This window comes from Cynara cardunculus (assembly GCF_001531365.2).
Source record: "Cynara cardunculus var. scolymus isolate 2C chromosome LG 6, CcrdV1, whole genome shotgun sequence".
NCBI lineage: Eukaryota > Viridiplantae > Streptophyta > Magnoliopsida > Asterales > Asteraceae > Cynara > Cynara cardunculus.
The window spans coordinates 17,995,882-18,009,224 of record NC_037533.1 but is presented as its reverse complement, the minus strand read 5'-3'; the positions used below and the strand labels follow the sequence as shown (position 1 = coordinate 18,009,224).

Here is a 13,343-nt window from a genome sequence, read left to right as displayed (position 1 = left end):
CTCAGCTATTTAGAGACTACCTTTTAATGAAACTATTAAGAGGTAAACAAACAACTCCTTATTCTTGATATCAGTGAATTTTTTTGAAATTAAATATTTAGAAGAGAGAAATAGTATTTTATAAATCTTCATCTTAATGTTTAGTTTTTATTCTTTGTCCCTATCGATATAATACGATTTTATATGGTTTTGAGAAAGAGATAATGTTTATTTTTGCATGAAATATAAATTTGAAGATAACATAAAAAAATTGAAAATATAATAAAATCGATATTAGTATTAAATTAACTATTTAATAATTCTTTTTTTGTGTAACTTCTTTAATTCAATTTTTTATTGTAATTAAATTTAGGTCTAATAACAAAGTAATTATTTTTGGTTTAATAATATATTTTTTTATAAAGATAATAATTAAATATTATGTTAGAACTTAATGATTATCTTAATGTATTTTAGATTTTCTATGTTTAAAATGGATGTTTATCCTTTATTTCATTATGTTTATCTGTAATTAATTATAGGAATTTAAAAATAGAGATTTAATAAGTTATACTTACGTAAATTTATTTGTAATCTTGAATTTTAAGTAATATACATCAATAAATAGTACTCCATGTATAAAAAATAGTTTTTAAGATTTTTTGTCAAATGCTTTATAATATAGTATATATTAAAATGGATGTTTATCCTGTATTTGATTATATTTATCTGCAGTTAGTTATACGGATTAAAAAATAGAGCTTTAATAAGTTGTACTTACACAAAATCATTTGTAATTTTGAATTTTACTTCATACATAAAAAATGGTTTTTAAAGTTTTTGTCAAATACTTTATGATATACTAGAAGAGTACTCGCGCAGTGCAATGGGACACATTTTGATTTTAATGTTCTATTTTATTATTTGTCTCTATCGATGTTATAATACGATTTTATGTGTTTTTAAGAAAACAATAATGATTTTATTTTTGAATAAAATATAAATTTGAATATATCATAAAAATTTGAAAAAAAAATATCAATGTTAACATCAAATCAACTATTTAAAAGTTCTCATTTTTTTATGTAATTTCTTTAATTTAGTTATTTTTATTATAATTTAATTTAAGTTTAATAACGAAATAATTTATTTGTGGTTTAATAATATAACATTTTATAAAAATAATAATTAAGTATTCTGTTAAAACTCAATAATTATTCTAATTATATTTTAGATTTTTTATATTTAAAATAAAATGTTTATCCTATATTTGATTATGTTTATCTACAGTTAGTTACACGAATTCAGATATGAAGCTTTAATAAGTTGTACTTACGCACAATCTACTTGTAATCTTGAGTTTTAAATAATATGCATTAATAAACAATACTTCATGTATAAGAAAATAGTTTTTAAAACTTTTTGTCAAATGCTTTATAATGTAGTATATGTATATATATTAAATATTTTAACAATATTCATAATATATACGAACAAATTGTTGAAGATAAACATAAATTTCTGTATAAATTTTGACTTTTAACACCCACTTGTACATCCCGCATAAAAACTTGTACCCTAATTCCCCAATTTAATTGTTATCGTAACTCGTAAAAAAAATCCAAATTCTAAGTAATCACATAACAAGTGGCGGGATATCAGCATACAAACGTTTCTCCGTTCCAACGGCGATCCGATAGGTGCTCTCTCTCTCTACCTCTTTCCCTCTCTCTTCCGTCACGGGAAACCAGAGTACATCCTCGTTCTCGCCGTCGTCATCATCATCAATGCCTTTGTGAGCTTCCTATTTTTACGCATTGGAAAATCTCTACTTTGATTTCTGGATATTGCATCGATTAGTATGTACAATTGACGGACCGGAAGCTGATTCTGTGAGATTCTAGGTGTTTCTACGTTGAATTGATATCTAAGGCCTCGTTCTCATGTAAGTTTAGAAACTTTGCACTTTTTATGTTGTTTTTTTGTTTAATTGATCATATATGGTGTTTTTGTTTGACGAAGAGATCAGTTTGTAGAATTCGGATTCGTTGTTTGTGTTGCATTCGTGTTGTTGAATGTTTGATACGTTTTGTTGAGTTTTTATTATTTATTAGCGATTAATTCAAATGGACAGGAAGAAATATCCGATCGGAGCAGAGCACTATGTGCTCTATGAGGAGATAGGGCAAGGCGTTAGCGCCTCTGTTTTTCGAGCCAAGTGTATCACCAACAATGAGATTGTGGCTATCAAGGTTCTGGATTTTGAACGAGGAAACTGCGATTTGGTAAATACGGATTCTGTTTCTTCAAAGCTATTATATTCTCTCACGATACATATGCAATACTTTCATGTTGTCAGATAAATATGCAATTTCCAGATACAATACTTTCATGTTGCGAGATCAACAAGCAGTTTCTTTTTTGTAATTTCTTCCGTTATTGTTTGTTCAATTGAGTTCAGAACAATGAGTAATTCAGATTCATACCTGGATAATAAGTTTTACTCAAATTTGGTTTCTAAAGCTTTCAGGTTTAATATATCATAGTCATAAACTGAAATAGTAACATATCCATGATTCAATTCTGAGGATTCACACACAGACATATTGAGAAAGAGAGGGGGAGAGAGAAGGAGCAAGTTTTGTGTCTTCACTTCATGATCAATGAGAATAAAAAATTAAGGCGGCGAACTTAAGAGGTCAAAACAGTTAGATTTGTTTCTGTTCCCTAAACGGTTTATTCTCTTTGATTCTAATTTGTAATTCATGTATTCCAATTTAATATATTTTGTAAAAACAGTTCTATCTTCTAAGTCCCTTTCATATTTCTTGATCATTGCATTCTACAATAATGTTAACCTTAAGAATGTGCAGTAAATAAGATAACTCCTTCACTTATAAGATAACAGAAATTGAGAAACTTCTATATAACAATTAGGAATTGAGAAACTTCTGTTTAAAAATTAGAAAGGAATCCAGTTATGGAAAAAAACGTATATATGTTAACCTCCGTACATCATTTATTGTATTGACATTCAAAGAAAGGAAGTTAGAAATGCGCCAGGAAGAAATTGGTGGTAGAACGGCATAGGTCTCCAACTTTGTTTTTAAGTGATATAAGATAACTGGAGTTATTTGAATTGAGTCCATGCTTGTTTGCACTTTTAACCAATGGCAAATTGCTTTACGGATTGGAAGCACCCAATTGTAGATGTATTGGGTAATCATTATTCTTCAGTTGCTCACTTGTTATCTTTTTTCCAGAACAATGTGTCACGCGAGGCTCAGACAATGATCCTGGTTGACCATCCAAACGTTCTTAAATCACACTGCTCATTCGTAAATGACCACAACCTGTGGGTCGTCATGCCCTTTATGGCTGGTGGTTCTTGCCTTCACATGTTGAAGGCTTCCCATCCTGAGGGTTTTGAAGAAGCTGTCATTGCAACTATACTGCGAGAAGTGTTAAAGGCATTGGAGTATCTTCACCATCATGGGCACATCCATCGAGATGTCAAAGTGAGTTTTGATTTCCACAATATTCTAAAGTTTCCTGAGTTTTTATGAATCCGTGTTTTTTTCTGCATGTACGTGTTTTCCTTCTGCATGTACGTGTTTTCTATGTGTACAAGAGATACACTTACAAGTCAGTGATGATTGGTTTTGCATTTTGCTGATGTATTATATTTGCTTAAACAGATCGTGTGTGCTTGTCGTTGTTAATTATTACTTTTTATTCTGGAATTTTAATTACTTGATTGGACAACATTAGAGTTTGAAGCATGAAGACATCAAGTAAATGGAGATTTTGTGCCCATTGATACTGATGTTAGGCTATATCTTATTTTCTTGTGATGGAGACATATACAATTGAATGAAAATTGATATATACATGGCATGTTCTATATAATGACAAAAATATGCCAAATCTACATCCTTGTATCTATCTTGTGTTGTTTTCTGACTCTCAGTTTGTGGCAGTAAGTCTCAGAGATAAGCACAATGAGAAAATTGTGTTTTTTCCATGAACATATCAAAACTTTTATGTTCCATGTATTCTTGATACTCCAGGATGTACGGGTTATGGTTTTCAAGATTGTCTTTGCTGTGTAACTACTAAGATTGTGCTGTAAGCAGATGTAGCATGTACTTATTTACTTAATGCATTAAAATAACCTTCGCTCTAACATGGAACATATGCCAGCCACTCGTTACTGTTTTCCATGAGGTATTGGCATGTACAATATATGATTTTCCATGCAGTCTGCTATTGACATCAATCAATTTATCTATATCCAACATTTCCATTTATACAAACTTATTCCCTTCAGTTTTATGGGATTTTAATTTCTTTTTTAGCTGTTCTGATATGTTCATTTTTAACTTACCAAATCTGCTTCTGGTACTTGTGATACAAGACATAACTTTTTTTTTCTTTTATGCATCTTCTGTTTATCTCCTCCCTTGTTTAGCTTTATCTAGTCATCTACAAAATTCACAAAGAGATAATTCTAGATTCAAAATCACAATGGTAATGGAGCTCCAAATCTCTGTATACGGATAACAGACAAGACTTCCCATGAAGTGGTTCAACTTTCTTTTTCCAAAATAAAAAGTACAGCTGACAGAGAATGAGGAGTTCATATTCAGGTGCTTGGTTATACGCGTGCCTATACATCCTTGAAAGAATAAAAATCCAATCTATATCTTGCAAAATATATGAGGCATCATTTCTTTCATAACTAGTCTTACCCTAGATGAATGTCCTTATAGTTTATTCATGTGTAAGGCCAAATGCTTTACAATAGATAGATTGGATTGTGAGATACAATTTTGAATGCCTGGTAGTTGCTTCTAGTGTTGGCTTGAATTTTGGTTCATCTTTACCTGTGCATAGTAAAAGTAAAGGGTAGAGCATATATAAATGCTTTTGATTGTCTTCTGTCTTTTTAAATGTTGTATGAATGGTGTATTTAATCTGGATCAGTTTTGGCTGTTTGCATAGGCTGGAAACATTCTCATTAGTGACCAAGGTGCAATCAAGCTGGGTGATTTTGGTGTTTCTGCTTGCTTATTTGATTCTGGTGATAGACAACGCGTGAGGAATACATTTGTTGGGACACCATGCTGGTAGTATTTTCTCTCCATTAGTGATTCTCATCTAATTTCTTGTACTAACATTTGCTCGTCAAATTTGTTTATTTGTGTTGTCATCAAGGATTTCTTATATGGCTTATCCAATAATTTGAAATTTAAATGGATGACTTTGTTTGAACTTCTACCCACTAAGGCCTTATGTTTTTGTTAGGATGGCGCCTGAGGTTATGGAGCAATTGCATGGATATGACTTCAAGTCTGTATTCTTCTTTGCCACATCAATTTTTTTTCTTTTTTATTCAAATATAAAATGTTTTCTATTCATACTAAAACTAACTTCCGTTGAAAAAAAAAGTTACGGTGGTACAATTTTCTGCTTGAAACTTTCTGCAGGGCTGATATATGGTCTTTCGGCATAACGGCTCTGGAGCTTGCTCATGGGCATGCTCCTTTCTCTAAATATCCCCCAATGAAGGTGCCTTTATTTTGTACTACGTGTCTTAATGTGGTTGATTAAGACTCGTTGCGTCTGTTGGTATGTACATTTAAGCTTTCACGACCTAAAATACTTTTCACTTGGTAGGTTTTGCTCATGACCTTGCAAAATGCACCTCCTGGTCTTGATTATGAGAGGGACAGGAAGTTTTCCAAGGTAACATGTTTTGATTTTTCTCGACACTTTTGGAAATATGTCATCTGACACTTCTCTTGATATGTTTTCTGTCTGAAGTCTTTTAAGCAGATGACTGCAAGTTGTCTGGTTAAAGATCCTTCAAAGCGTCCTACTGCAAAGAAGCTTTTGAAGCATCATTTTTTTAAACAAGCTAGATCAAATGATTTTATAGTACGCAAGCTTTTGGAAGGCCTGCCAACAATTGGTGACCGCCTTCAGGCGTTGAAGGTTGGTCTGTGAATTTATTTTGTGTTCATATAAGCTGTTCATGTTATTTCCACTCCATTTACTGTGCTAAGAAGTTAATTTTGCAATAATAGAAAAAGGAGGAAGATATGCTTGCTCAAAAGAAAATTCCAGATGGGCAGAAGGAGGAAATGTCGCAGGTAGGGTTTCGGGAACATAATGAAGAATATGTTTTGTGTTTCATTTGGTGGAGTTGGGCTGTTCGCTGTTGTGCTACAAAATGCCTTGTTATATCTTCTTTTTGTTGGCTGCATTTTCTATTTGATGGCAAGATGATGGTTGCCCAAACATTGTACTGTTAGTTATGCATTTAGTGGTCAGAGTTAAATTTGATTCGAGTGTGGTTCAACAGTTTTCTCAGTTGGGGCATGGTTCCCATGTAATTGTTATTCCTTCTCTACCTCTCTTCCCCAACTCATCTGATGATTGGGCTGCCAATACTAAGTATGCTAATTTTGTTTTTCTTCTTTAGTTAGTTTCTGATTCTTAATTGTGTTTTATAACTTGCTTCCAGAATGAATATAAAAGAGGGATCAGCGGATGGAACTTCGACCTTGAAGATGTGAAGGCACAAGCTTCCTTGGTATGACACCTAAAATTTACTCTACATAGAAATGGTTATACACAAAATTGGAATAGCCATTCTGTTCACTAAGGTTCATCAGTGACTCTATTCTTCATGTAACAAAAGATCCACGATGAGGACGGTGTATCTGACAAGTATCAATTGGGGAGCATGAATTCCTTCCCTGGGACTGGTGCTAGTGAAAGGAAGCTTCTACATCAATTGTCATCCTTGAGCGAGGCTTCAGAAACTACTGAAGTTGTATGTCAATGTCCTTTTGATGATTATTGATATGCGTTAAATTTTGGCTTTATAATAATGATTTAAACGCCTTGTAGGAAGGAGCTGCTCCAAATATCTACTCTAACCCGAGTTTCAACATGTAAGTTCACGTCAGTTCAATTGCACCATTTCCTATAAGATCATGATGTATATCTTCTACTTCAAGTTAATTTTACAAGCGGTTTCCTTATACTCCCTCTGCCCTAAAATAAGTGTCCATATTTCTAGTTTAGTTTGTCCCAAAGTAAATGTTCGCTTTCAAAGTGTCTACTTTCCATTTATACCCATAATTATGAGATGGAGAAATTCATTACTCTTTGTATTATTAAGGGTGAAATTTCCATTTAGTTAGTTAAAATTGTAACAGTTACAGGTTTCTATGACCATGTGCCTTCTCCATTGTGGACAAAGTATATTTTTATTGAAGTTATTGCATCTAGTTTGCATGCATGTGTATTATTATTATTATTATTATCCCATAGATTGGTTTTATTTTTTATATATCTCAAATGTTCAGAGGAAAATATGAGAAGTCTGAAGATGAGCTAAGCATTGCTAGTTCAACCAATGGACAATTGGTTTCGCAGAATTCTTCTCCGCGTGCTGATAATTTAGGTGAATTTGATCTTTCTGGAAAACGCAACATGGAGATCAATGGGAAACCCTTTGATGGCATTGCTTCTCATTCTCACCAGAGGGCAGCTTCATCTGGTTGTATTGCTTCATTGGATAGGTATGATAACTCACATAAACGATACTGAAAGAACTTTGTATCTTAGGCTTAGCTTCTGGTATTTTAACTACAGCATGTTGAATCAGTAGTCTCCTGGCATGTACATGTACTAGGTTTAGTAATATTATACTTGTCAGGATGCATTTTTTTTGTAGGGATTCATGATTTGTGCACACTTTCATCTGCTAGGAATAATTAGCATAGAATTTTTTTGAGGAAGCGTATTTATTTAGATAATAGTCCAAGGTTCAACATACATATAGATATAACTATTGCCAGTGTGAGAATTGTTGAATGATTAACAATTGAGGAAGACGAGCACAAGATTGAGAGCCAAAGTTTGGCTAGGATTTTCTAAGATTAAAATTTTTAAGAACGTTACATGTGTAGAAGAAAAGAAAATATATATAGACCTACTACCAGAATACTGAAATGATAAAACTAGCCCCTATACTATAAACATAATAGCTAATTAACGTAATATTAGTCTAACAACTAGAGTAATATGACAGCATTGATAAATCTTAATATCATCTACATATAAAAAAGCCAACACTTATCATATCGTTTTCCAATTTGAGCTAGGGTGTGTTTCTACCACTATATATATATATATATGCATATTCAGTTATTAACCAACTAATTGATTCTAAATCTTCTTCCTTCACTCTTTTCCACTGCATTTTTTTGAGGTCAGCAGTATTTTTTTTAAAGGAAATTAATTGTAATTTAAAAAAAAAAAAATTCAAAAGTTTGATGGGGCCTGTCTACGCCGCCTCTCATCAACCAGGCCTTTTGTGCTGACATGTTAAAATGACCACCTTTTAATGTTTCAACACCACAAAATTGCTTCACAAAATGCATGGATTAGTAGCTTATCTCTGTTAAGAGAATAGCACATATTGATCTTCTCTGTGTGAAGTCTCACTTGTCTCCTCTCTTTTACCTTTGATATGTTCTTATTTGATTATATAAAATTCCAGTGAGAAATTGCAAAGTCAGTTCGCTAAAGTACCTAGTTGCAATGGGTCCCGATCACTACCAACGGATGATATTATTCCTGAGATCATGTCGAAAGCTCATACGCCATCATGTAAGCAATAACATTGATTAATTACTCTCTAATGTTTCATCAGTTACCAAAAGGTCATTAGCCTAGCAGTACCTTGGTTACCGGTAGTGCCCAGCCTCCTAGGAGGTCAAGGGTTCAAACCTCACCAAAGGTGAGAAGTGCGTGTGAATATTTGTCATATATAAATATTATATACTTTTAAAAAGGCTTAATAGTTTAGTCTTATATCATTGCTTATGGAGAGTTACTTGCTATTCATCATCTCCATGTTCTACTGAAGGCAAAGAGTAATAGTTTTTCTAACAATACTGATGAAACAGCAAATGGTGATGAACAAGACGAGAAAGCAAAATGTCCAGTTGTTCAACAGAAAGGGCGTTTTAAGGTTACTTCCGAGAGTGTCGACTTAGACAAGGTATCTTAGCAGTTCTAAATTTGAGGTTTCCATGTTCATCCAGATTGAAATTAGAAATCACTTTTTCTATATTTGAGGTTTCCATGTTCATCCAGATTGAAATTAGAAATCACTTTTTCTATATTTGAGGTTTCCATGTTCATCCAGATTGAAATTAGAAATCACTTTTTTAAGCATGTAGTAATAATTATACAAAAAATCACTATTTTTTTGCAGGCTGCTGCTGCTCCAACTCCCATATTGCAGAAGAGTCAGAGCATGCAGGTTTGTATATACTCGCCTCAAAACATCACAATCTCAGAGCATCACTACATTCTTTCTTGACCATCTTCGTTTGCAAACATTCTAAAGAAAATCCACTGGTATTTTTGGTAATTGCATGCAAGTGGCCCCATCATGGAAGACTTAATATATGGATTTATACTACTCCCTATGTCCGAAAATAGATGTCCACAATGAAAAAGGACATGATTTTAGAAATGCGTGATTATCACACTTTCTAATTACTAAATGACAGTTTTATCCTTAACAATAGACGAAGTAATGAATTTCTGCATTGCATAATTAAGGATAGAATCGGAAAGTCGGCCCTTACTTTTGAAAGTGGAAACTTATTGTTAGACAAACTAAAATGGAAATGTGGACACTTATTTTGGGATGTAGGGGGTACTAATGATGTATATATATGTTTGCTTAAATTACCTTTTGTGTTTTTGTCATTACAAATACATCCATGTAATTCATGAAGCCGGGCATGATCGAACAAGTAAAAGGGATGTTGACATTTCATTCTTTGTTTTGGAATTAGATGTTTACAATGAAGTTTGAAAAAAGCACAATCATATGTTGAGCAAGAGATTGCACTGCTAATTCGTACCTTTGGTTTAAATCCCAGAATTATTGTAGAAAACTTGAATTGTTAGGAGTGAAAATCAGAATCATGAGTAAATAATATTTATTGCACCTGGAAAAACTATGTCTGATATCAGAATCTTGAGCAAGAAAGAGAATTTCTGGGCTGTTGTTTCGGTTTGCCTCTTCTCCATTATGTAAATAATAGTGAAATGTGGTGGGCAGCAAACGTATTGAGGTGGTCCAATTTTCTGATATAGAAAGATTGTCATGCTCTTGAGTTTGAAAGAATGATACTGTTGGAGTCCCACATTGGCTAGCTTGGACAATTTATCCTCAATTTATGTTGGAACCTCCCTTCTCTTCTCTCCTTAAAGGCTCTTTTAATGGGGTTTTGTATATCCTCACATGGTATCAAAGTCAATGTTTACCATTCTAGGAACTCGACACTCTGGGACAATCTGCGCCCGTCTAGCCTCCATTGGAGGGGGTGTGTTGGAGTCGCACATTGGCTTGAGTTGGACCAGTTTTCCTCAATATATCATATATGTTGGAATCTCGGACCTATGAAGGCCTCAGCGGGTCCTGTGCTCCCGCTCAACTGATTTTCGCAAATAGATTTTTTTTGGGGTATGAAAGGTGCACATGCTAAACTTTGAGGGGTGCTCCGGGATATTAAAATATACAAGAGACATCAACCAAAAAGTCGTAAAAGTCCCTCGAAACGGTGGAATTTGGCTAAAAAGACTTCGGGTAACTTTGCAAGCCTTTGATCCACCTTAAAGGCGCACCCGCTCGGCAAAACCTTGGGTCCCCTGCTGACCTCTCTTCTCTCCTTAAGGGCTCTTTTGGACATAAATCTAATAAGGCTTCACATATTCTCACAATACCACATTTCTTAGTAACTTTACAAATATTTTATGGTCTTTGTAGGTAATAAGCCATAGTTCTGCCGGTTCTCAACCATCTCATATTGATGCTATTCCTATTCTGCAAAATCATCATAGCCATCTTCCTTTGCCTGCCCTACAGTTCATTTTGCAGACAAATGCTCTTCAACGGGTAAAACACAATTTTTTTTTACATGTATCTGATGTCTTCTAGTTTTGTAGATGAAGGATCGCATGAGAATATGAGTTAACATGAGAAGCGTATGAAGGGATCTGGACCCTTGATCACTTTTAATCTCACCCCACCCCATGAATTGCTCTGGATACGGGATTGATCCGGTGCATCTCGGTACTGTTGATCTTCAATTAGGATTGATCCAAGGGTGGAGATCTCTTCTTACCCTTCTCGCCATAACTTCAATTCTCAGCAGAACCCAACCCAGTTTTGTATTTGCTTAAAATTATAACAGTGTTTACATGTTACTCTACAGGATTGCATTATGAGTCTAATAAAGGCAAACTCCACCGCTGATTCTACAGGTTGGAGCCGTTACCATATATCATTATCTTTTAGATTATCTTTTTGTTTCTTGAATGTTTTTTTTACTTGATTGTTTTAGCCCACCTCAATATAGATGGAGGATTCACGTCAACAAACTTTCCCGCACTAGATAAATCCACGGTATGTACCCATGAAAAGTAACTTTGTAAGTTGGCTAATGGTTAGTTTGGAAATTTCATGCATATTCCCTCATAATTGGTGAGGTTTGAACCCTTGACCTCCTGGGAGGTGGAGCTGTACCTGTAACCCGGGTACTATTGGACCAATAACTCTTTGGTTACTTTGTGGTCCTAGGTAAACATGACGACACGTTGAAAGATTGAGACCTCTAGTGCAAACGGAACTTCTAATGATTTAGGGTTTGTTTACCAAATACTCACCTTACCGGGTGAGCATGGCAAAGACCGGGAATCTCACCCGCTCAGCACTTGCGAGGTAAAAGGCGCTTACCAATAATCCATTTTAATAACCGAGAGTGTTACCCGATAAGGTGGTGACTCTAGTAAGCGCTTACCCGGTAAGCGTTTGGTAAACGGCCCCTTAATATCCGTACTTTGTGAAGATGTGCTATAATGGCTGTTTACCACCTGCTTACCGCCTCTCACTGGGTAAGAAATATTGTTGTTTACCAAGCCCCTCATATTGGTCCATGATGCAAACCGAGATTTGGGACCTAGTAAGCTAAGCGAGGGACTCATCGGTTAATGATTAGTGTTGACCCAGACCACTTTCTTGCCGAGTTAGTGCCTTCCAATTTGTGTTGATAAACGGGACCATAGGTCCTGTTATGACCATAAATGATGCCCCCATTTGCCAAAGTGAGAAACTGTGAGCATAGTCATGAAACTTAAGACTCTTCCATTAATTTCTTTTATCCATGGGGAAAAAGACGAAGAATCATGTGAGAATAGGAGTTAAGGTGAGAAGTGTTTGAAGGGATTTGGACGATCACTTTTAATCTCAAACCAACCCATGAATTGCGCTTTAGAAGGGAATTGATCTGATGTTTCTCATTAGTGTTGATCTAGTGGAACTCTTCAATTAGGATTGATCCAAGGGTGGAGATTCCTTCTTACCCTTCTCATGATAACTCTCATTCTCACGGAACCCAACCCCGGGGAAATATCATGCATTGTGTTAATAGTGGAAGTAGTCTTTTAGAATTACATGACGAAAAATCGTTTTCAATGAACTACTATTGTTGGCCTTGATGTAATTCAATATATGCATTTAGCAAAGAAGTTGTGTTCCGAGAAAAAAAGATCAAAAGATGAATTTCTAATGATCCCGTTATTCTCTCATTTGCAGCTAGAAGCACACAGCAGTAGGGAAAAGGATTTACTTAACGAAATAACTTATTTACATTGGAGGTATGCAGTTATTCTTCATGGTCAAGCATTCGTAGTTGGTCGAATGCAATTAATACGCTATAATATCTTCCATCTTCCTACGTAGGCTCGCATGTGCACAAGAGGAGCTCCAGAAATGCCGAGCTGAAAATCCCCAGGTTCGTCAGTTTGCAACCTTGTATCCCTATTCTTGAATTGTACTTTATCCTTTCTGAACCGCTCGGTTTTTCACCAAAATCTTTTTGCAAACACTTTTCCGCAAGCCTGAGGGTATTCATGGAATCAGTTGCTCTACTCATCGGTTGCTCTACTCTTAAGGGGGACGTTTGGTTTGACAGAATGATTTTGGAGGATTTGAATCTTGGGGAAGGATTTGAATTTGAGGGTTTTGGATTTGAAATGTTCGGTTTGTCGGATTTGGAATGAATTTTTTTTTTATTAATTGACTATTACAAAACAAACTTTTTTAACATATTTTAAAACATTATTACAATACAAATCTCTACGAAATCCCATGAAATAACAACCATCTCATCCAAGATTTCAATTCTAAATCTCTCAAAATCCATTTCATTCCCACAAACCAAATGGGGCCTCAGGGTAGGACAAGTTTGCTTACGTCCCGCTAG

At 34.5% G+C, this 13,343-nt stretch overlaps 1 protein-coding gene across 1 annotated transcript; it reads left to right on the top strand.

The window, feature by feature from the left end:
* The first annotated feature begins 2,105 nt into the window (after nt 1-2,105).
* Nucleotides 2,106-12,908, top strand: LOC112514225 (sporulation-specific protein 1). The gene is made up of 20 exons (XM_025120556.1): nt 2,106-2,264; nt 3,243-3,497; nt 4,984-5,108; nt 5,287-5,331; nt 5,469-5,550; nt 5,659-5,727; nt 5,806-5,976; nt 6,069-6,134; nt 6,509-6,577; nt 6,686-6,820; nt 6,898-6,941; nt 7,359-7,574; nt 8,558-8,667; nt 8,967-9,061; nt 9,278-9,325; nt 10,847-10,975; nt 11,295-11,343; nt 11,424-11,485; nt 12,674-12,735; nt 12,821-12,908. Exons 1-20 carry the CDS (start codon nt 2,106-2,108, stop codon nt 12,906-12,908), a joined length of 2,079 nt encoding a protein of 692 aa, XP_024976324.1.
* The last annotated feature ends 435 nt before the right edge of the window (nt 12,909-13,343 follow it).